Source organism: Anopheles arabiensis, chromosome 2 (assembly GCF_016920715.1).
Source record: "Anopheles arabiensis isolate DONGOLA chromosome 2, AaraD3, whole genome shotgun sequence".
NCBI lineage: Eukaryota > Metazoa > Arthropoda > Insecta > Diptera > Culicidae > Anopheles > Anopheles arabiensis.
This window is the reverse complement of record NC_053517.1, coordinates 30,001,231-30,027,638: the sequence shown is the minus strand read 5'-3', so window position 1 is coordinate 30,027,638 and position 26,408 is coordinate 30,001,231. Positions and strand designations below refer to the sequence as shown.

Below are 26,408 nucleotides of genomic sequence, written 5' to 3'. Positions count from 1 at the left end.
ATATAGCTAAAGAGTTGGGAGAGATACAACATCCGCTTTCGATATTCACTTAAAATGATATTTTCTTAAGCAAAACATTCCCAAATTGGAAGAGATGATGAGTTGTAGACTGAAAATTAACGAAAGACTTGATATTGAAGTTATTTATTGGATTTAGTAGCAATTTTGTACGTGTTATTTGTTTACATTGCACATCAGCTGGTTGCTGTGATGCGTTATCTGAGGCTGAAAATAGACGTACCGAGATTTTCACGGTACTGTGAAAATCGCGTATCACTTGTACTGTCAATTTTGTTATGAAATCTGACAGACAGGCTAGATACAGGCTCCTATCTCTACACGAGTTTTCAAACAAAATTCACCAGAAAAGTGGTAATCGGTTCGCCATAATCGGTTCGCGCTACCGCGAAAATCTGAGCATTACCGAAGTTGGGTATCTCTGCGAAATAGCAGGGGCGATTGGAGGCGCGGTAGTTGTAGAAACTGTTATAAACAAGGCTCGAATTTCGCGGTACCGCTACGATCTCGGATCGTGTATTTCCAGCCTGACAGATATTTCACCAGTCAAATAGTTCTTTTCGCTGTATCTCGTGTAGCCGCGCGATAATAGAATGAGATAAAACTACCGCACACTAAGATCCTTCTAATTATAAAATCGTTCTAAATATGAATGTATCTGTCTGTTGAACTAAATTTCTCATTAAACTTTTGTCGTGAATACCTACTACTGAGTGTTTAAGAGATGATTCAAATGTCCATAGTTCAGAGTTCAGACTGTATTGTCTTGAAAATTATATCGAATGGATTCAACTCGCCGATTTAACGCGTTATATTGTTTTGCTGTCTTGCATTTCTACGCTATGCATAGCACTATTAGATGGGCATAAACCCGATAAGATAAAGTCTTTAAATAGATAAACTATATTCAGCCCCCTTTACTAGCTTCATTTCATAAAATACAACCGTTCCAAACTCACCATCTTTAGCAGTAATTTCAATTTACTTCACACGTTATGCTATGCAACTAATTACTTCACCAATTGTTGGCGCTACAAAATCAATTTCATAAAACGCTGGACGCGCTCATTATCCAAATTTAACATCACCCCAAACTCATCGCACCACATGTCAGCTCGGGCGAATCTACACACAATGGTGCAGCCCACAAACAGAGTGCCGTGAATCTAATCTACAAGATCACCACCGCGATACAGTGGGGTTTTCGGTCCGGCCGTCCTACGGTTTGTGTGCCTGTAGGACACCTTGCGGCACAGTAACGCACCGGCACCGTTGTCAGTCGGGCCGGGGTCGGTGCTTTCATGTGGCCGCCTGAACTGCTGCTGCTGCTGCTGCTGCTGACAGCTCAATTATGAATCGTTTATGCTGCTTGGTGAGCACCGTTCCGGTGCTGTCCGGTGCTATCCTTGTGCGCCGGTGAAGCTGCACACTTAAGCAACCCTCGTTTTCGCGCGACAAGAACAAGAAGTGGAGCTACTGCGAACCGCAGGGTAAAAGGTAAGCGAAGGAGGGAACGAAAGTAAATGTCAAACCAGTACGGAGCAAGAAGCTTGCGGTGGCCGGTTTCAAGACAGCTGGTCAGCTGGATTGAAGTCGTTGCGGTTACTTGCGGGACCGCTGGTGCTGGTGAGGGCCCGGTATCGATTTCGGTCAAACCACAGCTGACCATTCGTCAATATACCGCACGAATAACAAAAGCGTGGGCATTGCAGGGCCTGGCCCAATCACTGTCACGTTCCACAAACTGCAGGAAGTCAGTCAAATTTCAAGTCCTTCCTCCATGTACCGCACGCGAACGTTAACTGTCTCGCCAGCCAAACGCAAACGCTGACGAATGGCCCCCGGAAAACCGGAAGGTGCCCGTATTCCGCCCCGTTAAACTAACGACCCGTGTAACACTGCTGCTGTACTCTCACATCGAAAACCAAAACAACAACAAAAAAAACCCCACCAACATCCTCTCTAGCAAATGCTCTACCGAACGGTTTTGTGGTGGCAGCTGTTTTGTATCCCATTATGCCAACAACGCTGACCCGATGATGCTCGTGAACTTGCTGCAGCACTGTTTACTGTTTCTGGCCTTACGCTGCCACCGCGGACGCTCCCCGTCGATGATGGAAATTGCGACACAATGAAAGGAGAGCTGTGCATCAGCGGCACACACACATACACACATTAGCCATCCGGGGGCCGATCGCTGTTTTGGACAAAGGCCAGCACCGGGACAAGCGCATTCCGGCTGCAGGCGCTGTACTGTTTATTGCATTTTAATGGCATGCAGCTGCACCGGGCGTTCGGGTTTGCGTGATCTTTCTCCGACTGCTGTTGCGAGTGATCGAGCACACACACACACACACACACACACACACATATATACACACTCAATGTATTTTATTTGTAAGCGTGGGTTGTTTTGTTTTTCCTTTTTCTTTTCGACTACTGTCGCTCACCGCGTACCGTGTAGTTTCCGAATGTCCTCCGGGGACCACTTTACATTGGGGGTGGCTCTTTTCCGTGCGTCACACACCGTATGGCCCACGCACGAAAGAGCATCCCTTGCGTCAGCGGCATCTAACGACATTTACAGTAAATGGTGTTTGAGCTTTTAAATTGCGCAAACACACCACCACCACCACCACCAATTGCCACATCCCCCTTTTCGCTCCTTCGAGTATGGCCGGAAGGGTGGACGGAGTGGACGGGAGCGTGCTGAATAATATTTTACTTTTTGGCTAGGATTGCAATGAATGGCCATTAATTTTAATTGTTTGTTAACTTTACGATAATGGCAGATGGGGGGAAAGCATAAACGATACCTCCGAGTGCTGGTTTTCGATCGATTGGCACGAAATGTTAAGCACCAGCTGGGATGGGAAGGTTGAACGGTAACGCGCAAGAGCTTGACATGACGCGAAATTGCAGAAAATTGTATCGACAGAATTACTGCGAAATTTGTCCTTAATGGAAGAGTGAACAAGGCTGAATTGTTTTTAAATTTTAATATGTAAATAAATAACACCAAATTGTGTGTTATTATTCAAAAAAGCGAACGATTCATGTTAATGAACCAAAGATGTATCTGCTTTGTAGAAACTTTTCCTTCCAAAGTTTGTTCGTATTGATCATCCATTAGCAAAACCGTGTTGAGGAGTCGTCAAAAAATATCACATAAAATGTATGTTTTACCACACTCAATAAGACAAATCACACACGCACAGTCAGTCCTTTGCTAATACGTACGCTTTAACACAATTACGCCTCCCACAAGTGTACGGTTGGAGCGCGTGGAGTGCTTTTAACTTCATGCCCATTTGTCTAAACGCAAGCGAGCAGCTGTCTGCCGCTCTACCGCCAGCCAAAGCCAGTTGGCTAGATTGGCTTGTCAAATTAGTTTATTTGTCATGCAAACAACTCGGAGTGAAAGCGCTGCTCAAAGAAATCGCTTCCCTTTGGAGTCTGCAGCGGCGTGCGTCGGAGCGCCGCCTTTTGTCAATTTTTTCCACAAACAATACATTCCGGTCGTGAAGTGAGTGTGTGTGTTTTCTTCTTTTGGAAATGCGGCAGCCTTTCCTGGCCCTTCCCAGGCGTAGGCGAGAACAAACAAGTCGAAATGTTCAATCAGTTCCAATAAGCCTTTCGTCTTGAGCAGCAGCAGCATCACCAGTTCTGCCGTTTTGCGCACGTCATGCTTTCAGCGCACATTATTGTGTACGGTGCGGTAGCGGGGCTGTTTCTGTTCGGCCAGCTCGATGCGGCACAGAACAACGGTACATCCACGACGACGGGCAGCAGCCAGCGGGACCGCGTGCTGTCACGAAAGAGAAGATTTTTGCTCTTCCCACCCGGTGCTAACTTTATCGTACGAAGGTTACAACACGCAAGTGAATGAGGCTTATTTCATCGCGTTGTTTACTGCAGGTTACCATATCCGGTGGTAAAGGATCGATGTTTGAAACACCGCGCGGATACAACCTGGTGGCGGAGCTGGATATGTATCATCCGCTGCCGGACTACATGTACCACGCGACATCGCTGCGGCTGGGCGAGATTGCAAGGTACCCGAACGAGGTTCAGCCTACCACCGCGGCAAAACCGGCGGCCACAGCACCGACGATCCCGCACGGCGAGCACGTGCTGTCCCAGCAGGAGCTGGACGAGTATCTAGTGCAGCACCCCGAAGCATGGATACCGGCAAACTGGGCAAACGATCGAACCGACGGAGCTGGTTCGAAATATACAAGCGGTATGAAATATCTTACCGCAGGCAGACCGCACTCTTCACCGCCCATCACCTATCAATCGTGGAAAAGAAAGCTTTGGGAATCGACCGGAAACGATCGACTGTACTACAGCAACCTACCCCCCAAGCGGGCTCGATCGATGGCTGATGCTGCACGTGGGGCGGCCACAGAACCATCCCTGTGGATGGAAGCTAATCATCTCAACATAAGTCACCATCGTGGATGGGAACATTTTCATCACTATCGCGATAGGAGAAGCCTGTTCGATCATCTCGAGACGACTGTGCCTAGTTTGTAGGTTAACAGGCAGCGCCATTTACATGCTGCAAAGTAGCACACACACACATACACTTAATGACATCTCATTTGTAACACTTTCCTTTCTTAGCTTTGGCTTCCACATGCGGGAATGTTTGCTGCGGTCGATTTGTGAAGCACGAACCCTACTCCCGCCCAAGGGACGATCCATGACGGCTGATATATTGCGAGTCATTTTCACGTAAGCAGAAAGGCAGCAAGCATATTACTTCAATGTTTGATATCGTTCGTTCAGCTTATTCACTGCTTCCTGGTGACCTTCCTTCGACAGCTATCCACTGAAGGCCGATCTTACCGACGAGTACAGCGAGATGCTGCGAGCCGAGCAGCCCAACTGTAGGCAGTTGTTCAGTGAGCGTTGTCCGCTCAGCATACTGCAGCTGCTATTGTTCGGAAAGTTTGAGCTCTAGCTCGGACGGAGACCTCTGGGTAAGAGTGATCCTTCGTTTTTGCGTTTTTTGTTGTTGTTGCTGATAAAGGAGTGATTATGTTTCGTTCTGAATAAAATCAATTTGCAAAGGACGTGCGCCTATTGCCTGTGGGGCATAAAATATGAAGTCTCGGGAGAAACACAACAAAACGAACCACCAGTAAAAGGTATGGAACGCACACACACACACACACACACACACACACACACACACACACGCAACAACTTACCTGTTCTACCCACACGTTCGTCGTCATAATTTGATTCTTGAGATTCTGAAACGAGAAATAAAACACACAGGCGCATGAGTACGGACCGTTTTGTTGTTGATATTGTTGTTCGACATCGTTTCCCTGTCAGACTTTTGGAGATGTGTGTCATGCCGAAACGGAAAGAAAAAGCACGATTACATAAAAAGCAAACTCGCCCAGTGGAGCGCTTCCGAAGCGCTTGCTTCTCTCTCGGTTCTCTTCCTGCCGCCTCTGCTTGCTCACAATCGATGGTAGATTTGAGTAGAAATTTTCTTTATAATTCACTTTCCAATCATTAGCATACAAATTGACGAAGTCAAATTCGACACTAAAGAATGTTCTGAATGCAAAAGATGGATCGTGGTCAAAGCGCTAGGCAGTAAATCAATCTCTCCGCTCTGCCCACCACTGGCGCTGCACCGCTGGCAAGCTCTCGCTTTGAGCCTTCGGCTTGCGAGCCCATCGATACAGGGTGAAAGCAATCACCGATTCACAGTCGTGAGCGGATCCGTGTGCACGAGACAGGAAAGGCTTAATTTATTCGAACGTTTGGGGGTAGCTTTAGATTGAACGACATAGACGGAGAGAGAAAGAGAGAGAGAGATAGAGATAGACAGAGTGTGAGCGAGTGCGAATGATGTTGTGCTGTGTTATGCTTCGGAATGGAGGGAAATCCTCCTCACCTCCGCGTAGTGGGTGATGACACCGACCGACGAGCCGATGGACAAAAGAACGTGTGTGTGTATGTGTGTGTGTGTCGGAGGAATTTTCTCGTTCTATTTCCCAAGAAACTGTGGCCTGATGACGACTGTGCCTGTTAGCAGAAGACAACAAAACAGCACGCGGTACCTGACGGGGTGTGGAGCTGGTGAAAGTCCCAGGATGCAGATCTGGCAATGAATAAAACAATAGAACTGTTGTTATTCCGCCGAAACTATGTTCCAACAAAGTTCGGAGCGAATTTCAATCGGCAAAGTACAAACATTCACAATAGCTGCTGGTGCGGTGCCGGGCTGTACGTTCGGTTGGTTTGACAGTTTTATTTGCAAACTTTCGTAACACTCGTACCATCTGAACCAGGGGAAATGGGATTATTGCTGTAATACTTTGTTCCATTTTCCGCCCGCTCTGCGAAGGAAAATGCGTTCTGCCTAGCGGCGTGGTATTGATTTTTAAAATTCAAAGCCACTTGCCTGTAGCACGAACAGACAGACGCACCCACCGCAGGCTCTTAGGTGTAACCGCCATTTTGTGGTAGCAATGGCAGATAATCTTTGCATAAAATAAGGCACACTTTAAAACAAAAAGGGAAAGAAGGAAATGGATCCGGTTTCTTCCGGTTTCGCGAGTTTATCCCACACTCTCTCGTATGGGAGATAGAAAGAGAGAGAGATACATACATTAAACTTTAATCGAACATTGAATCTACTTCACGTGCGCGTTTAAAAGCGTTTCAATTTGATACTACAGACACATTTCGCAGGCATATATAATTTCTACCAAACGGTACAACAACACAACCGAAAGATGCACTTTTCATCCTTGAAAGAGTGTGGTAGAGAGGAGAGAGAGAGGGAGATAAAGACAGTGAGCTAGAGAAAGCATTACAAAAACGGGGAATACACGCAAATCGTAAAATCCACCCGAGAAAGCAGACACAGCCGTTTCCATTCCATATCTGCCCACCGGCAGAACCAGGAACCAGGGCAGGCCAGTGAAAGGGCCATCCTCGCCACTCGTAAATTATTTTTATGTATGCATTCACATCAAAACGTCCTATTTTGAGGGAGAGCTGGGGGGCCAGTGGATGATCCCAGCACTACCTACGGAAATGGCTGGCCCCTAAAGAGCCAGCAAGCAACCGGCGACCAGTTGCGGCAAAGTGCGCTATCAAACGGTGGAAGATTTTCGGTTTTTATTGAACACTTTGCCGTCATCCCAGCGCGCAAATGGCAATCTGTTGACCGTACCCGTAAGGAACGGAAGCCCGAAATCGATTCTCACCCAAAGCCTCGAAACTCTGCCCTATTCTATGGAGGGACAGCAAATGTGGTCAACGGAAGAAGAAGTAGTAGAAGAAGAAGAAGAAAGCGACCAAATAACCTTCTGCCGGGATCGATGTTTCGTCCCCGGCCGTGCGGGATGTATTACACCGAAGATGCAAGGCCGGTTCGGTGGTTCGAGGTCGATGTGATGCAAAATTAAACCCGGACCCCGGGACAACTCCCCCGGGGAGCGACGAAGCGCTGGAAGCGAACGGTACGATAAATAGGGCGGCAGCCACCAGCCCGACGACGGTTGCTGTTTGCGACGAATCGCAAGAAAATGCTGGCAAATCGATTTGCAAATCAAATCACCGAACGATGGTTTTAAAAATTTATAAGCTATTGAGCATCTTGAGGTTGCTCAAACCGGCCCCCGGAATCGATTCCGGGCTGTGCGGTCGAAACCATTTGCCAGCCAGTGTGATAACGACGATCAACACGCCATGGGACACTGGTAAGCTGGGGGAGTGGAAAGGCAGAGAGAGAGAGAGAGAGAGAGAGAGAGAAGAAAAAAACGCTCAGCGCTCTGTCTCTTGTGCAGCTGGGTTCAGTAATAATAAACTGCGCCCGTGGCCAAGTTATCATTTCAGCGCACCGGAACCGATTGAACCGGCCGTGGCGGAATGGGGTGGGATACGATGGTTTGCTGGGTTTTAAATTTATTCCTTCGGCAGCTGGTGACACTTTGCCATCGATCTTCGGGCTGGGATGGGTACCGCTACCGCTGGCCAATTCACTCTGCCCGGGCTACTTACTATCCCACGCGCAGGGCGGCAAATGGTCGAGCGAGAAAAAAGAAGCGGTGCGATCTCGTTAAACGTCCTCGGCCATAAACGGAAGGGAATGTTTTGCTTTTGTCGGCTCACACAATCAAGAAGAAAAAAACAGGAAGGGGAAATTTTATTATCAATCAGCAGTTTTTGTGTGTTTGTTTTAGCGTGCTTGCGTTAGCGGTGACTGTCTGTGACCACTCGGTCACGACCGCAAACGAGCACGATAGACGTTTTGATATTTTAACAATGTTGAATTTATGGCACGTTGTCATTGAACCATTGGACCATTGCATTTTCCGACACATTTTAAATGTATTCCCAAAATCCGTACCAACACTTTACTAAAGCAAAGCTTGCATAACAAAAACGGGTTTAAAGCATGTGTTTGAATATAAATCTTTACACGAAACTTCACTTAAAAAGGTTGCCATTAACACAGGATGGTTTACCATGTAGATAATTTCCTTCCTCATTAACATTCCGATCGATTTCCCTATGGAAACACAGACTGTGCCCCCCTTATCCAGCGGCTTGCCTCATACGAGCTGACCACCATCGTGATATGCCCGAAAGCACACTGTAAAACAGTCTTCCTGGGTTTCCAGCCTCATATCAGGATCCATCTGCTACGGCCACAGCTGGAAGGATATCTGTCTGGAACTGACCGACTCCGTGGTCGGTACGGCATTGGGACAGCATCCCTGCGAAGGCACTCGAGGGGAGTGTAATTATTTTTAATGTCCGTACTTAAAAACTAAACTTTTCCGTCCTCTAATTAATTACTCGTTTCACTTAATGAAGAAAACGTACGGCAGCGCACTCGGTTGATTGGGATGGCCCGGGCAGCGAGACACTACTGGCCGGCACATGGCTGACCGAAAACCGGAGCCGGAAGAACAGCGGATGGTCAGGCGAGGTGGCGTACCATGGACAGTGGAGAAACTTTAAAGCTATCCCGAAACCTTCACGCTTCGCTTGAACTTCTCCTCTGACATGGTTGCAGTAACGGTAACGGGCGCAGTGAAACATGGTGTCCAGTTTGAGGTTATCCCCAGCACACGTCCCATGCCCACTGGATGTCTCTAACCTAACACACACACACGTATGGACACCATCTGTTGACCATTGCAGCCAACGGTGAGCAGAAGAACACAATGAGAAACTGGAACCGTCAAAAACCTTCGTCATAGGGATGCACGGGGTTTGAGGCAAACTGGCTTGAGCAGGATGGCTGAGATCCAGTTCATGGCAAAGCTGAATTTCGCTAATGATGATGAATCACTGGACACCAGCATGTTCCAGGGAGTTCTGCTTCTATATTTACAGGCCGGGTGGCACAGCATTGGTGCTGTCGCCCATTTCTTTCGCCCCAACGTGTGGCGCAAGGATGGAAAGAATTGTTTGGTGCCTTTTTGGTGCTTCCTCTCACGTAGAATGTAACAAAGCCAAAGAAGAAAAAAAAAAAACAAAGCAAAACAAAAAACAGACAGGAAGAAAGAAAGGCAGGAAACGAACATCCCCCCAAAATGGTGTGGCCCAGGCGCTGTAGCACGCCGGCCGGCTGTGCTTACCACATCAATCAACTGGGAGAGCCGTAGACCCATCTTGACTGTCAGACGATCGGAGTTGTTGCCCACGGGCCGTATCAGTCGGTTGTAGTTGCTCAGCAGGTCGTCATATAAACGCTTGGAGTCAGGGTTGGCCAGGCCGGTAGCAAATTGTAACGCTATGAACACAGCCGTGAGTAGCACGCTCCCCATCTTAGGCCAGGTCCACCCCTAGAACGAGAAAAAGAAAGGGAAGATAAGAAAAGCGAATGGTATCAGTTGTTTGATGATCGAATGCGGAAATTTGTTAGCTACACAGTCGATAGTATCGTGCCTGTGTGGTGAAATTATTATTGAACAGAGGTAAAAATGAATGACTTCCCTCACCTGAAACGCTGAGAGCAGATTAATGCCGTTCAAACAAATCGCCTCCAACTAAAGAGCGAACCAAAGAAGTTCAACAGGTAAAACCAAACGTACGCATCCAACCTTTGCGCAATTAATTTTCAACCTCCCTCCAGCATCAAACCGATCATTAGCACCCAATTGGGTCCAGCTGCTCGCAGTGCGCAGTGCCTATCCCCGGCGGGCCGAATGCATTTGCACCTACTCAACCTTCAAGCTCCGAACCGCAACAATGTTAATCATGGCGAGTACTTTTTGGTGGCGTATACAACTGGCGTGCCAAATCCGGGTGGGCGGGCTGGGGCGGCAAAGGGGAATCGGTCAACGAACTGGCACGCAAACGGCACACGAAGCGAGAGGGAGGAAAAACGGGGTAATTAAATCAAATTGCTAGTGCACGCGCTTGGCACGCCATACTGGTGTTTCCAGGAATGGAAAAAAGAAGGGATCATAAACAACATGCTCGTTTCATTACATTCGCACACACACACACACACATACACACCCACGTACACGATGTGAATAATGCTTTTGGCGCGGCGGCCACAGTAGCACACATCTTTCATCTAAGCTCGTGTGCATGTATTCCTCCACCCAGCATTCACCCACAATTACACCTCCGCCCCTCTTTTAAAGGGGAGGGAGTTTCAGTGTCGAATTAACAGAAAAACGGGCTCGCAGGATATGCCAATGCCGCTGCGGATAATTATTTATTCCATGCATAATCCACCAATTTATGCATCAGCGCTTCGGAGCGCGCGGATGGCAGAAAACCCAAATGCTGGATGCAGTGCCATACAGTGCCATGCAGCTGCCATCGGACTAGTCGTTAATTTCTTTCCCGGTTCCACTCGCTTCGCTTCCCCGAGCGGTCCCGTTTCCGATTTGGAGCATGTTCGATGAACCGACGGTTTGTGAGCGGACGTTGGCACCGCTAAAGTTGGCCCACGTACTTGCCCGGGTTTGGGTGTGGCACACTGCAAGCAAAAACACGTCCGAAACCCATCCCCGCTTAGGGGTGGGAAACGTTCCAGCGTTTTCTAGCGGAGGCTGCATACTGCTTGCTGCGGTAATGTTTCTACATGTGACACCTTCCTCCACGGTGGCAGCAGTCACCGATTATGGAGCGGGAGCATTCGGAAAGCAGAGTTCAAAAACTCGCCCAAACCACTGGTGTGTTCGACTGGTTCTAAGGGACGCGAGTTCGCATTTCTAATGCCACACATTCCCACTTTCTTCGAGGATGTGTTCTGACGGTGGAGTTGAAGGGTTGAAACACGAGTTGTGTAGTGGAAAACGGGCCAGGTTACTGGTGTACGATATCACCAGCACACTCCAAAACCAGCTCCTATTGTTAGGCAAATTTATTCTCATTAGGAATGGATCCGGTTTCGTAGCACAGCGCGAATCACACACACACACACTGCAGGAGTCGGAATTTTGGGACAGGAGGAGCAGGAATGAGTGTGCGTTTGGGTGCTTCGTTTGAACATTACACTCTCGGGAATGGTTTAATGTCTTATCAATTAGTTTGTACGGGAGCTGGATGGTGTGCTGTGTATGGCTTCTTGCATGGTTGGATTACGACCAGTCAGCTTTTACACTGACGTGCTTTTACTGGATGTGACTATGCTTCGTAATTTGTAGAGAAGTAAGGCTAAGAATGTAAGAATGTTCGTCTTTGAAGTTGTCAGTCTATTTAAATGGTCGATGTACGTTGTATTTTTAAGAATCGTTCTGTTTGTTGATGTCTCAAAGTTTTATATAAGAGTGGTGATTCATTGAATACTTTTTTGTAGTAAATTAAAACACGAATTACATTTGGACTTATGAAAAACTAATCAAATGCCTTCATACAGTTAGTAGTGAAAGTTCCATATAGGTACTTACAATCACATGGATTTACAGGGTATTTCAAACCAGTTCATCAACAAAAACAAACACTGCAAACGCTTAAAACACTATTCAATAATATCATTGGTTACTTGAATGATCTATCATTGGAGGCTTGAGCTGCGTTAGACACACACTTGATAAAGTTTAATGGGGATTAAACTTACAATGCTGAACAGGGTAGAACAATTCAGCATTACCGTCCACTTCTTGGAAAATCCAATCCTATATCTTCCATGTGTGTTGCGTATTGTAAAAAAACGTTTTATTTGATTTAAAATCAAGTTTTTAAGCATTTTGGGCAAGTCTTAATCCCCGACGAATTGAACAATTTCTATTGATACAGTAGCGGCCACCCTAAGTAAAACACCTAATGTATTATATTCCTCATGCATTGCACCAGCTATGTGATTGCTTTGAGGCTTCCTGGAAAGTTATATGAACTGCGTATTGAAATTGGAACCAGAATCAGCCATATAATACGATTCCATAGTCATCTCCCTTACCCTTCCTTAACGAACAACAACAAAACTATTTCATCATCAATTCTTGTACACTTACAATGCCCGCAGCAGGGTCGACCAATTGCCCATCACCGCTGGGTGGCACATGTAAGGTGAAAATGCTATTCAACAAGTGTGCGAGTCGAGTGAGATATGCGGAAAGGGAGAGAAGAAGAAGAAAAAAAACAACCCCACACACTCACATCCACGTTGACGGGCTGAGTGATTGAGTGAAAATTCATACCCAAGAGCATCGATTTTGGTTTGAACCTACCGAGCACCTATCGGCTGGCTGGCCGACCGGGCTGTCAAAGTTCCTCGCGTGAGCTCGACAAAGTCGAATGTGGGGCGGCATTGTTTGTTGGCCGTTTGGCACCTAGCAGCATTCCGATGGGCTACTTGTTGCCTTCGTAGGGCATGTATACGTGTGTGTGTGATTGGAAAGAGTCGTCACATCCAATGCTTAACTCGTTAATGGTGTGAAAATTTTATTGAATGATGGATAACATTGGTTCCGGTACGTTTCGCACCATATCGTTCGAATGGCGTACGAACATGGAAAGGTGTGTTCGGATAGAGTCTGCAGCAGCAGCTTGTGGTGGTGGTATTTGTTTTTTTGTTTCCGTTTTGTCGAAAATGCTACCCAGAATGGAGAACTTTGATATCGTCCCCAAAAAAACTTTAGTCAATGTTCGAAGGGCTAACTCATTAGCAAATTGTGCTGCATTTCTTCTGAACAGTTTCTGTGTGACCTGATCTTACATGAACGTTATCTACATGAACGTTCCACACAAAAAAACACCGTCTAATTCACATGGATTGACGCAAACAAACCACAAAACCACTGCCCTACCCTAGATGATGAATACGAACCATCCTTACCATCGTCTAGATGTATGGTACCTTGGTCAGTGTCCCTCACAAACGCACAAAGCACCTAGCAAAACCATAATACCATCAGGTAGTGACGTGGTTCCTGCTAGAACTTTTCCCCAGTCCCTCCCGCGCGTCCCGTAACGTACGATGTCTTTAGACGATAAAGGACAAGGACAGGGTCTCGCGCGTGCGATATTTCGCGAAGCATAAAAGCAAACGTAATCGTATATTCATAATTAATAATGACAAGGCAAAGCGATCAAAGCGAAGCTTGAAGGAATGGCCGCGGAAGGGCAAAGAAGCGCCGGCAAAATGGGACGTCAATGAAGTACGCGTCATGGTTGGTTAGCGTCCGGAGACGTAAATTGTGGTAGGCAGTTTGTTCTGGCGGGTAAATAGGCTGCAGGGTTGTGTCTATAGATATGCGCGATGAGGCTGCTTCTATGCCTGTGCCAGTGTGTGTGCTACATGTGCGTTTGTGTGAAAATGGGGTCCTTGAGGGGTTTAGCACCACCCCAACCATTCCTTTCCACCCCTCCCCCCGGTCAATTGGTTGATTCAATAGAACGACGGAAGCGAACGTCGGCGGCTAACGCCCTACCGAACAGTCAATCGTGTATGATGGTGCTATGTTGCTTGATAAAGACTGGCAGTTTTGATCGTTAAACGATGGCAGCGGAGGCGCCAAAAAGATGAAATATGATGATTCATCATTATTTCCCACGATTAATCGTTGCGCAAATACTTGGGCACGGCAGAGTTTTCGCGGCTAACCGGAACGCGGCGTTTAGGGAACGGCGTTGCCTGCTGCATGTTCTTGCTGCGCTTCGCGGCAAAGGCCTTACGCAAAGGCCTACTCATGCCCAGTACACGGTTCAGTACAGAGTATCGATGTTGACAGATAAGCGGCAGCTTCATAAATGTCAAATTGGCTTCCATCGCGAAACAATTTCGGACAGGTTCAGACACAGGCGAAAGTTTACATGTTTCTCAAATATTTGCTTTAAACGCCACAACGTCAGCCAAATACCGAAAACTACCAGCAGCGCTGTGTAGCGTGCATATTGCGCAAACAGCACGGCAAGCTCGTCTGTTTGCTTGAGCGTTTCCCATCAGCTTCGCTCGAAATTGGATGTAAGCGATGCTTGTGGGACAGTTGGTCAGAGGCCCCCAACCATAACGGAGGGAGTTGGATGCAGTTGGTTTGCAAGTTTCGCCAAACTACTAACCCCAAAAGCTGCTGGAAGCGGTTGTGCCGGCTTATGGTGTAAACTAGCTCGCCCCAAAACACATGTAGCTGTCTAAGGGTAGGGAGGGTGCACGAGAACGGGATACGCTTCCCGTCCGCCCAGTGGCACCAATCGAAAGGACAACAGCGTTGCACCAGTGGCACAGGAACAAATAAAACTTTCCGAAATTGATGTACAGCACAGCTGTGTGTGTGCTCAAGACAATTTACGGGAAAACGACTTTGTGCCCTTCTACGAATCCTCTTCTACACATGTGTGTGTGAGTGTGTGTGTTTGTATTCAATGGTGGCAAGAGCCATCCGCTGGTGAAGCTGAGACACACTATTAAGAATCGAGTGTCATGGTCAAACGGTCGGGATGCTGGGAGAAGCATACACGGATGTCCGTACGACATGCCATTCCGAGCCACCGAGAACCGAGCCGTCCACCGTTCTCGCGCTTCGTTCCACCTTCCTTTGCGGTTGGGGAGGCGATGGGGTGGATGGGTGTGAAAAATATTGCACCACCGAGAATACACAAACAGCGCGCTGCTCGAAACCGGCTGCGGGAAGGAAATTGCGGAAAAATGCGGCTCCAGTCAGGACAAGTCAATGTGTTAGTGGGTTAGGCACCCCTACCCCCTTTCCTCCCGAAGGCACACCCTTACCAAGTTTGGGGGGAGCCGTTTGGGGCCCAAACGACGCTGCCAGGGAGGTGCTCGCTCGTGCGTGATACTCGTTAAGCGGTCATAAATCATCGAATGTGAGTGACTGTAACAGTCGCGAGAACGAAACAAGCAGCAGCAGCAGCAGCAAAACGGGCGAACCAACAATAATACGCCAGCAGCATGTTTCGAACAAGTTTTCGAACCGACAGCACTATGGGTGAGATGAAAATGCTGCCCTTTCTCTCCTTCCGTTTGTCGTGCAGAACCAACGTCTCCAGAAAATGGGGCGTTTTCTTGACTTTTTCGCTCTATTTTTCCGCCGGTTCGTTTTCGGTTTGGCATTGGCGAACGATGGACGAAAGTTTCGCCACCTCGCATGATGTGGCTGGCCGTGTATTTAAACCCCTGGATGGTTGGGGCTGGTAGGTGTTTAAAGTGGGAGGGGGGGGGGAGAGGGAAGAAATAAAAGAAAATGTTGTGCCCCAAAAAATCAACGCGGCAAAACCCCGTTCCATACACACGGGGTCGGTTTGAAAAGTGTGGAAGCAAGTGAGGGAAAATATTTTTCCATCGTTAGAACACGATTTTTCAATCTAAAACCGAGTCATGCCCGAATGAGGCGGTGTGGGAGAGCTTTCTGCTGACAATGCTTGCGGGACTGTGGCAAAAGGGCAAACTTTTTCCCACCGGCTTTTACCTGCGCTAACGTTCGTGCGCTGCGAATGATGCTGCTGACGCTGTAACGGTGATATTATTAATGTAGCATTACCGACGTTTTTAATCATGCATGCAATAAAAATATTTTATTCCATTCCATGACCCCCGCCAGCCAGGGAATATGAGCACAAAATGGTGCGACCCGATACCACGAGGGTCGGGGACAGAGCCGTTTATTTATTCAACGCGCAACAGTCGTTTATTGCATTACCTGTCATGGCATTACGGTTTCGGTACCGTTTGACCCTGTCGCGCAACATTATACTTCACTTTTAATACGCACTATTGCGAATGTGTTTTTGAAGACATGCTCTTTTTGCGTTGCTCAAGATAGAAGCAATACCGTTTCTTTCGTGGTTGGTTTCAACCCAAAAACTTTTGCTAAAAGTGCACCTCCAACACTCAAGGCAATTTACGCACACAGCGATCAGAACAAATAATACCTGTTGGATAATTAGTCATTTCATGTCTTATTCATACATGCAGCCATTAACTATGCATGCTTCCGTCCCATATAATCAATCAAGTTTTTAGTGCCGCAAGCGATCGGAAGACTGTGCCTGCGTAAGATTGAGCTTAATGTATGTGTACCCCACCATTCCCTCTCTGATGAGATTCTCAATATGAGTGTGAGTGTGTGTGAGAGGGATTAATTTGCATGCATGGATAGTGGAATGGAGTGCATGCCGCACGCTGGAAATCGTTGCGCATTGGTTGAGGGGGAGAAACATATAAGCCGCCGGGTTGATCATGCCGCCTTCTAAAAGCAGGAAAAGCGAACAAGTAACGTGGCGAGAATAAATGAAGAATTAATTATTCAGCTACGATGAGCTGTTGGTTTTCACACATGTCGTATAAAGGGGCTTGGGGAGGGGGTGAAATCTCGCTTCTCTAGGATCGGCTCGATGAGTTGAGATAATGCTTTTGTGTGCCGAAAGCGGTCAAAACTTTCCCCCTTAGCTAGTGAGGCTCGAAACTGTGGAAGCATTCGGTTGGATTCAGTGATTAAAATCGAGAAGGTTATGTACGTTTGCGTGCACAGGTAGAGATTAATTTTCAATTGATGACCTTTTATGGGGGCTTTAAAGACAAACGATAGCCTATATTTGTGAGGACACGTCATTTAATATTCACTAACCTCTTCCGTGAACTTTAATTGCATTAGTGAGTATAGTTACACAAAGAGAACCGATGCGGCGCAAACTTTAGTCATGATTCATACAGTTAAACGATATTTGTTTGTTTTATAAATAGGAAAATGTCATGCAAAGGTAAACAATTAGGAACGGGTGCCTTTAGATGAGGCATGAGAAATTTCATCTTCCTCTTCTTTGGCACAACAACCGTTGTCGGTCAAGGCCTGCCTGTACTGGGTCTGTGGCCTTGTCTTTCAGTGACTTACGGATAACACAGCAGGATAGTCAGACCTACGCATGGGGTGAACGGTCAATGCAAGGCTTGAACCCATGACAGGCATGTTGTTAAAGTTGAAGTTGAAGTACGAGTTGAATTTCGTTGAAATTTCATCTATCGCTTCGAAAATAAAAAAGAAACCCTTGACGTTGAACGACACTCTCCAAAGCAGAATTCCACACAAAGGATGAGAAATACAATTTAATGTAGCTGATTTTCCTACTTTTTGGCTTTGGCCGTATATATCATTGGATATATTGTGCACACATACAACTCGTTGCATTTGCGACCCTTCAAGCAACGAAAACAAAACCAAACAATAACCTTGTTGATTACCAAATTTTCCAACCGTGCCCTTATGTACGCTATGTTAACCGCCCGCAAAAGCGGAAAACATGCTTACCCTAAAGCCAACTCTTATTCAACCGCCGGTGGTTTACCGCCCGGCACAAAACACAAAACAATCTGAAGCCGTCTCAAGAGAGAACCGGCCCCATGTTGGAGGCCGCGTGCTTCGTTACGGATCTGCCGTCCGAAAGCATTTTCCATTTTTTGAAGGGTCATTCAGAGTGTCCGCTCCCAGAACGCTTACCTCGCGCAGGGATACAGAGCGAGGGTACTCGTGTCACTCTGTGTCAGCGAAAAATTCGAGCTGCCCAACCGAACAGCCACCGCATAATAAACAGACTTAAGACGATTATGAGCCACTGTCACTGGCATAATACAATCAGCGGGCGTAAAAATCTCACTATTGAAGCTGCATTCTAACCGGCGCCAAAGGACACACAGTCGTGCCCTATTATGGACGGAATGTCTATGACAGTGTGGTTTATGCTGTTGTTGCTGTGGTGATAATCATTCTATAGTAAATGTAGCTAAACTTGAGATAAATTTAATAATAATGACTGATGTCATAAGCGGATAACGAAATACATTAGATTATTAGAACGTATGTGAAGCAGTAACAAATAAAGAAAGTCATTTGGTATAAACTCATCAAAAATGAGTTTTCCAACCTTAAAATAACTTTTTTGTTGCTTTAATTAACAGTAAAAAATGCTCTAAAAAAGCATAACATAGAAAATAGGAAATAGTATCCATTCGAATGGTCCAATTATCTTAAAAATGTATCCGTTTTCCGGATCCCGTTGCTAATAAACGATAAATAAATAACACTTTTCAAAAGAGTGAATACGAGCCGCCAAACAACCGTGCCCAAAGGTAAAGGGAGTTAATTAACAATGCTTTGTAAACATAGCCCGGTGGAATTGATACTTTTGTTCTACCATGCTACACACCAACACCAGCGCAATCGAATATTGGGATCGTTCGTTTGCTAGCATAAACTAGAAAGATTCTTACAGTGCCTCTACCACTTCCCCATGTTTCCGTTGCTAATGCAAGCCCAAGGTCCCTGGGGCTCGGTAACACTGGTGACACCGTTTTGACTCATTAAAATTCAGACCATGTTGAACTAATTGTGTCGTTCGCTCAGCATTTGAATATTCCATGACTGACACAGTCACCGAGATCTCGGCGTAATTCGACCACGTGCTGCAACCATGCTGCCTTCAAAGGAACAGTGTTGTGGTGGGACGGTGCTGGGGCGGGACAAAAAGGAATCCCCACTTTTCCCCCATGTGCAGTCGCTGTAGTAAGGTGTAGCTGACCCAATCAACCCCTTTTAGGGTGGGTGAAGTAGACCCTTTCTCACCCCACAGGTGCATGAAATGTGTTCGTGTCGCAGTGAACACTGGTTTCATTACCGGTTGGCAGGTTTGGGGCACTGCAGCGGCCATGTTTGCTCTTCGAGTGTAAGGAAAGCAAGTATAGGAGTGTAGAAATGGCTTGCCATACTGTACAAACATTGTAATGAAGAAAGAAAAAAAAAAACATTTCAAAATAAATACTATCCAATTCGTAAAGCTTGTTTGCAACTCTCCCGGCTCCCGAGCGGTTCCCATCGTGTCAATTATAACTGCAAAACCTTATAAGGTGTACAGCACACTTCCGGACTCCCGGAGGTGTTGACACAGAAACTAATCTTACAAATCGAGTTCTCACACGAGGTCGGTTTTGGCAAGATTGTACCAACTTTCTACTTCACTGGCACTAAGCCTCCCGGCCGACAGGCACCGCAGGGACTTCCGCATCACCACAGCACAGGGCGTAGGGATTAGGGCTTTAGAAAAGTTTGTTATAATTTAGCGCGTAAATTGCTTTTCCGGCTTCCATCCAGGCCAACGTTTCAACCGACAGACTTTAAGAAAATCCATACCTTATCTCTTTTATTTTCGAATTCTTCATTCACCAGTAGGCACTGTGTACCTTAAATTCGTTTTGCTGTATGTATCTATGTGAGTGTGTGTGTGTGTGTTTGTGCAGCGAATGCTAGTCCTATTTATCTCAAGCCAATTCTTTCTTCCGCGTTCCGATCGGGAGTGAAACAAAAAGAGATTCCCACAAACGCAATAAGGAAGGGAAAACAATAACCTGATCCCAGCGATCTCGCCCCAGGTGAGACGGTTTTTCATTGATTATTTTGAAGGTTTGTTTTCGTAGCAAAACAACAGGCTACCAGAAGTATACCTCCCGAACCGCCGAGAATTATACGCACGGAACGCGGCATTGGGGCGCATTCTCACTGAATTCCCGACGACGACGGGGGAGAATGATTTCACTTCCTCCAAGGACTCTTCTGCATCCTTTGTAGAACGGTTCATCATCATCATCATCATCATCATCGGCCTGCGGAAAGCACACCGAGACGGACGCCTTTGAAGCTCTGTTTGCTTTGAATTTTCCGTCGCAAGTGAAGCGTCCATCACCGTCCTAGGGTTGGCTTGAGAAGGCATCAGCACAGCACGGCTAGCACACTCATATCCAATCAGTGTGCCCTTACACGCACAGTCGATGGGACTTTCAGCTCCTACCCCACCCCCACCCTCTTGACCTGTTCACATGCACACGAAGATCATCGCAGGAACGGCAAAGCAAACAAAGGTCCACTAAAGCTGCCCTAGTTGAGACGGTTCGGGCTTTCACGCTCCAAAAACGTTCATCCAATATATGATTGGCCCGTGGAACGCAGCGATCGGCGCAGTGCTCTGGAGATGTTTACAAAACGGTGCATCATCGCACGGGGGACAGGATTCCCTGTTTTGATGAGTTGTCAGTCAGATGAAACGTTGGACGGTTTATGGAACGGAGCTGAAGACACGCTGGGGAAGATTGAAGCTTCTCGAGATGATATTTTGTGGTTGGTTTTTTATGTGAGCATTACACTGTTTTACGGCTCAATTTTCAACAGTGAACAGTGTTATTCAAATCTTGCAAGATGTGCTTCAACAGTTGTCATTATTTATGAGAGCTGGTCTGTTAAATAACGCCTCTCGTGCAGGTTAAATAATGCCGTTTACATTAGAAAATGACCTGGAAAACAGTGTAATGCAGGCATTAATGCTGCTACACTACGGCACAGCTAAAAGCATGTTGTAACGAAACGATATCCAACCAACACACAGTGGATAGCTTGCAAAAGTCCCAAGCTACACATTGCGTCCATCTTCGGATGGCCCAGACTCAAAGCGAACCGAACAGGACGTGGTCTTTTGCATATTAAATTCCAGCTTCGATACTCTTGCACGTTGGCTTCTAATTTGACAACATTGAACAAAGCGTACAGATGATTGAATTCACTTACATAGCATCATGCGATGTGCCATGCAATGAACGACAGCGATAGACAGCAATCGTGTGCAATATATCCAGCCCGTTCTACGAAACAATCATTCAATCAAACAACCCTCCCAATAAGCTCAGCCGGCCCTGTTTGTGTGTGTGTGTTTGCTTGAAGCAATCTTTACCAATCAGTCAATTCCCGCGTGCTCACTGCGGCCAAGCGCACGCGGTAATTATTCATATCGTGCCGTTTAGCGTGTCACCTCTTGCATCGACAGCGATATCTAGCCGTAACCATCGTGCACACGTCCGGCACATCTGCATCCAATCCCGGTAAGTACATCGTTTCATAATCCCCCAAAAGCCAAAAGCCCCGGTGGCCCCATCGTGCCATTCCTTTCGCCCCGTGGTGGATCCGAAATCAATAAACAACGGTTGGAAATATTTTGTCAATTTCCGGAATCTTTCCATTTACTCTCAAATAATCTCGATGATGACGGTCTCGGCGCACGGTTGTCCCGGTGCTTCCAGCCCGTGGCCCGGGGTTGCCGCTGGCACTCTTCCCCGTACATGCCCCTTTGCCTGGGACACTTCCCATTCCGCTCTTCCGCTCAGTCGCACGGCGAGCTCGAAAATCCAATCAGAACAATATTGATCCTTATGAAAAAATATTGCTCATGAATTATTTACGCACACTGCCTTAGCTTCGGGGACTCGGGGCGACTCGGTCGGTATCATTGCAGACTGGGTGTGATTGCCGGAGCGGGCGCGTGCAGAAACCGGGAGGTCAGCGAGGCGCCAGGCATGATCCTCTTTTGTTGTGCTCACTGCAGCCGATATTCCCATGCCATTGGGCGTGTGTATGTGTGTCAAGTTTGTGGCAAGCCGGTTACTCGCACACGTTTATACATCCGAGAGTGCCACTTGGAAGGCTGAGTTAGCTACTGGCTACTGATTTCGACGACAGCGTTCGGAGTAAAACTTTACCATCGGTGTGTGGCAATGTTCCGTTTGACAATGCCAGTTTTGTTTCAAAAGGTTGACCCACACACGCACACATGTTCCACCGAACGCATTAGCAAATGGGCACTTTTTGGGGGAAATTTCGCTTGAACGGTTAGTTTCACCGAACTAACTACCCAATCTGTTTTGCATGGACGTTTTTCCACCGAGTAACTGATTCGATGCAGTCGCTTTCGTTAATTATCTAGATGTACTGTATTCAGCTTGTTAAGTGTGTGCTTTTCAATTCACAAATATGCATCCGATTGCTCAATAGGTTCAATAGATATTTAATGAACCAAGCCTATTAATACGTAAATTTCGAACAATGCATCAACCTGCTAACTACGATTGTTTTGATCACAATAATTTTAAATTACAATGTGATGCTTCAGTGCCACATTTAACTTTTTTTGTTCGAACGTTATACGATTTATACTCCATAAGAAAACAAAAAAAATATGGATGCCTAGAATATTTACATTAAATAAGACACAATATTTTTTCTATGATTCACATTTACTTCCCCCAACTTACACTGAAGCGATGTAGCTTTAATGGTAAAATTAAATTAAAACCTTCCAATTCAAAAACCCACGGCTTATATACACTGCACGACGGACTGCACACACTAATCAGTGTGATGAATGAAGGTAGCGTAAATATTGTGGTGATAATTTTTTTTTGTCTTAAAATGCAGTCAAAAGCTAATTCAATCATTCTTAAGCTTTAATTGCTGCATTAAAAAGGATTAAAACTCTTCGTTTTCTTGCCACACTTTCAAAATCAAACACAGTGCCATCGTAAAAGCAAGCCTCTTGCCAAAAGAAAAAAGAAAAAAAATCACACATACACACACACAGACACACACACACCGGTACGATACTTGATAACATCATGTCAAACAGTGCGCCTTTGCTGTTGTCTTCAGTCACTCATTTAATTCCGCTACAAGTTACAAAGACAATTTGTCATTTTGTCACCGTTGGGGGGCTTGTTGTTTTTGTGTGCACGGTTTCCCACTTCGTTGCTACATTTCTCTCTCTCTCTCTCTCTCTCTTTCTCCTTGCTCTTGCCCTCCTACACTCCCGCTCCTTAGCGGCATTGATAATCATTGCCACTTTTGGTTCCGGTTTCACGGGAAGGGAACAAGCGATGTGTTAACGCCGCACGCCGCTTGGCTTAGCAGAAAGGGATCACTTCCGCCAGCCACTTCAACTCTTTTACGATGGCGACCGTTTCTCATTTCATGCTCACGTTCGGCCGCAGCACTGGAGGGACGGGTGGGCGTGCCTTTTAAAGCAGCAGTATCCGTTCGTGTACCGAGACGCGACAGGCGGGTACGGTGGGTCGGTGCGAACGAAGCCGAAATGTCTCTTTCTTTCGAAACTGGGTCTGCAGATTATCTTTGCGCGTCAAGCATCACTCAAGCGGCCGCATGCGGAGGGATGATTTATTAAGCCACAAAAACGGCACCACCATCCGTCTCTGGACCGCGGAAATGAGGCTGAGAGAATTTTTGCTCCCAAACGGAGAAAGGAAATTACGTTCCCTGCAGAAAAAGGTTCGGCGTATCCTTCACGACTGGCATTTTTGTGTGTGTGTATGTGGGCTGGGCTCTGCTGATCCCCGTGTCATGGCACGTTCGTTACAAAGCCAAAAACCTTTAGTGCGTGGTTTTGGAGAGGAGGAGGGGAGTGCTCCATAAGGGAGGGGAGTAGGGTTTTTTTTTGTGTGTGCGCTAGCTCCTGGACGCAGGTACACCGGCAATTCGAGGGTGAGCAGAGGATCTTCTTCGTCAACTTTGCCGTTTGCCGGTCGGAATGTGTCACGCGTGGGAGGGTCGGGCAAAAGTTCGAATGCGGTTTCATTAATTTCGGTCATAAAATTCAATTAAATGTATGATTAATGCCTATCCCTCGTCACCTTTGCGGGTGTGGAATAAGCAGTGAGAGGAAGGCAAAAAATAACCCTCCAAAACGGGACCATACACCACCATCAGCAGTGCATAAATATCCCTTTTGTGCTATCACCGTCCCTTTAATATGTTGGCAACGATAACAAAAAAAAAGAGAACGGTTGGAGTAGAATGAATGTGCGTAAATAATAATAAGCGGATGCCGATGAATGACATGCTGCCTTTGGTGACCCTTATTAACATCAGACAATTTTGTGAAGAGCCCTCAAAACAAGGGTAGCAGAAATTAAAAAAAAAACACACACACACACATTTTCTATTGCACCATGACCGAAAGCACCAGGATGATTGCGCATTGAAAATAAAACGATCTATTTGAAGCATTTCCGCGAACATTTAAAGCATCAATCTGGCTTTCATCATCACTTCCCATCATCGATTGCTGAAATGAAAGCTTTGCCCTTTTAATTCAGTTGTTCGTGTTAGCATTACTGGGCTAGGCTCGTAGCGTAGCTTCCCTTTACGTCAATGCTTTAGTTGCCTACAAATATTACAATTTAATTCCTCTCTTGTTAAAAGTAATCGATCTCAAACTCAGCGAAACAAACAAAGCCTTCCGTAAGCAAATAACGCGCCCACGACTTTAACAGCTTAAACGACAATAAATCACAAATTCGTTTACGACATAGTTCTTATGCTCATCAAACAACCATGCCCGAGACCATCCAGGGGCAGGACGTTGGTACTCGGAAGTTAAGCCTTTTTTATATGCCCCTCGAAGATGGCAAACAGTTTCACATTGGACATCAACAGAACACAAACACACACACATACGCGCATGCTGGCGCGATACACATCGTTTGACGGATGGCAAATGTGACAAGTTAGTCCCAGGACGAGGGATAAATCGAGCCGACAAGAAAACAAACACCGTCATGTATAAAAATAAAACAACCAGGGAAGCCCGAGTATCCCGGCCAAGTGAAAACACTGCTCGAATCCCTTACCCGTGTAAAACACACGGAGAGAGAAAAAGAAGCAACAGTAACAAAAAAACATCATCCCTCTTTGTGGCCAAGAACGGCTAAGTGTACGGCATCAATTGACACCACATCCACCGAAACCAGCAGCAGCTGCAGCCCGGGCCGGGTTGGTTGGCCGACGGATGACGGATGGGTTGTTGACTTTTTGCCCACCGGTTAGCACCATACGTCAGCCCATCGCTTGGAAGACGTTTCAGTGGTTGAGCAGCAGCCCTGCATACCTTGGAATGGACAATATTTGAGTTTCCCACTGAGCTACTGCGAATGCCGGGAAGCGGAACACTATTTACGATCGGCTTCCCTATTCCCCGCTTCTTCCCGTGGAAGGAAGGAGCTTGTTCCTCTTTTTGTTGCTAGTTTTACGGAGCTAAACCGCACTCATGATTCATAAATCTTGACATTTTTCTTAGCGTCCACGGTGTCCACGTTATCTCAGCCGAAACCTCAGCTCAGCTGGACTACGGTTGCTTGCCGTTCGCTTTCGTTTTACCTTCGAGACGGACGGGTTGTGCAAGGCACCGTGAGGTCAACTGTAACCGGGATATAATATTATGTTTGATTGTGCACTCCGGCACACCGTAACGGAAAGAGAACGGTTTCGACTGGCAGTGGAAAAGCTAGTGCTGTGCTGATATGTACCCATTTGTCAGAAGGGAGTTTTGCGCTCGGTCCTAAAGGAGGCATTTGAATATGATAGAGAGGATGTTATAAATGAAATTTGAAAAAAATGGAACCCCTTTCGAGCGAGAGGTAACTGTTATTTGAAACAATTCTTATAGTATAGCAAGACGGTAGGCTTTTATGCTCACAACATTATAGTGAGATTAAATCAGTCAGAAATTGCATGTCCAACTCGGATGTATCTTTAACATCGTTCTCTATCCTTCACTTTCTCTCTTATTTTTCTCTCTTTTTCTCTCTCTCTCTTTTAGCTTCACATTGTAATTCGCAAATCTATGATTGCCCAACCATCTCTGCCGCCCATTACCGGTCAATGTTGGGAACGAAATCACCCCGGGACCGGTCAAAGAACCTTGACAATAGTGCTAGCAACGCAACGCATCAGCCTTTTAGCTCGAATGCTCGAATCTCGAAGACCGATTGCCGTTCAGCCAACAGCTATCTCGTTCCCCCTCCCCCCAAGCCTCTCTCGACCAGCAGGGACGAGCAAATGGCTGATGATGAAAATCATAAAATACATTTTATATTCCATCGCGTTCCATCGCGCCCAAGCTCCACTAGTTCGATGACGTGCGGGCTGCGAAAAAGGCTCGGCCAGCTGAAGACGGCTCTTGGGGCGAGCTCGAACACCTCCCTCCCTCGCGCTTCCGCAGGACGCCCGTTGTGCGCCTTCCTCGAGGGCAGACATATTGGCGGTTCAGTGTCGCCAAGGCACAATCCGCCCCGGGGAGCAATTTGGGCTTCGGCAACGATACCG

The 26,408-nt window shown here is 46.6% G+C and overlaps 1 protein-coding gene across 1 annotated transcript in view; it reads right to left on the bottom strand.

The window, feature by feature from the left end:
- The window catches only part of LOC120898242 (acetylcholine receptor subunit alpha-like 1), a 60,785-nt gene that overhangs the window by 8,353 nt on the left and 26,024 nt on the right, over positions 1 to 26,408 (bottom strand). Inside the window, exons 3-4 of the mRNA XM_040303804.1 lie at positions 9,648 to 9,854; positions 5,238 to 5,282 (exon numbers count right to left, since the gene is read on the bottom strand). Of these exons, the coding sequence (XP_040159738.1) occupies positions 5,238 to 5,282; positions 9,648 to 9,836 (234 nt within the window). The 5' untranslated portion in view covers positions 9,837 to 9,854. The remainder of the gene's footprint in view (positions 1 to 5,237; positions 5,283 to 9,647; positions 9,855 to 26,408) is intronic.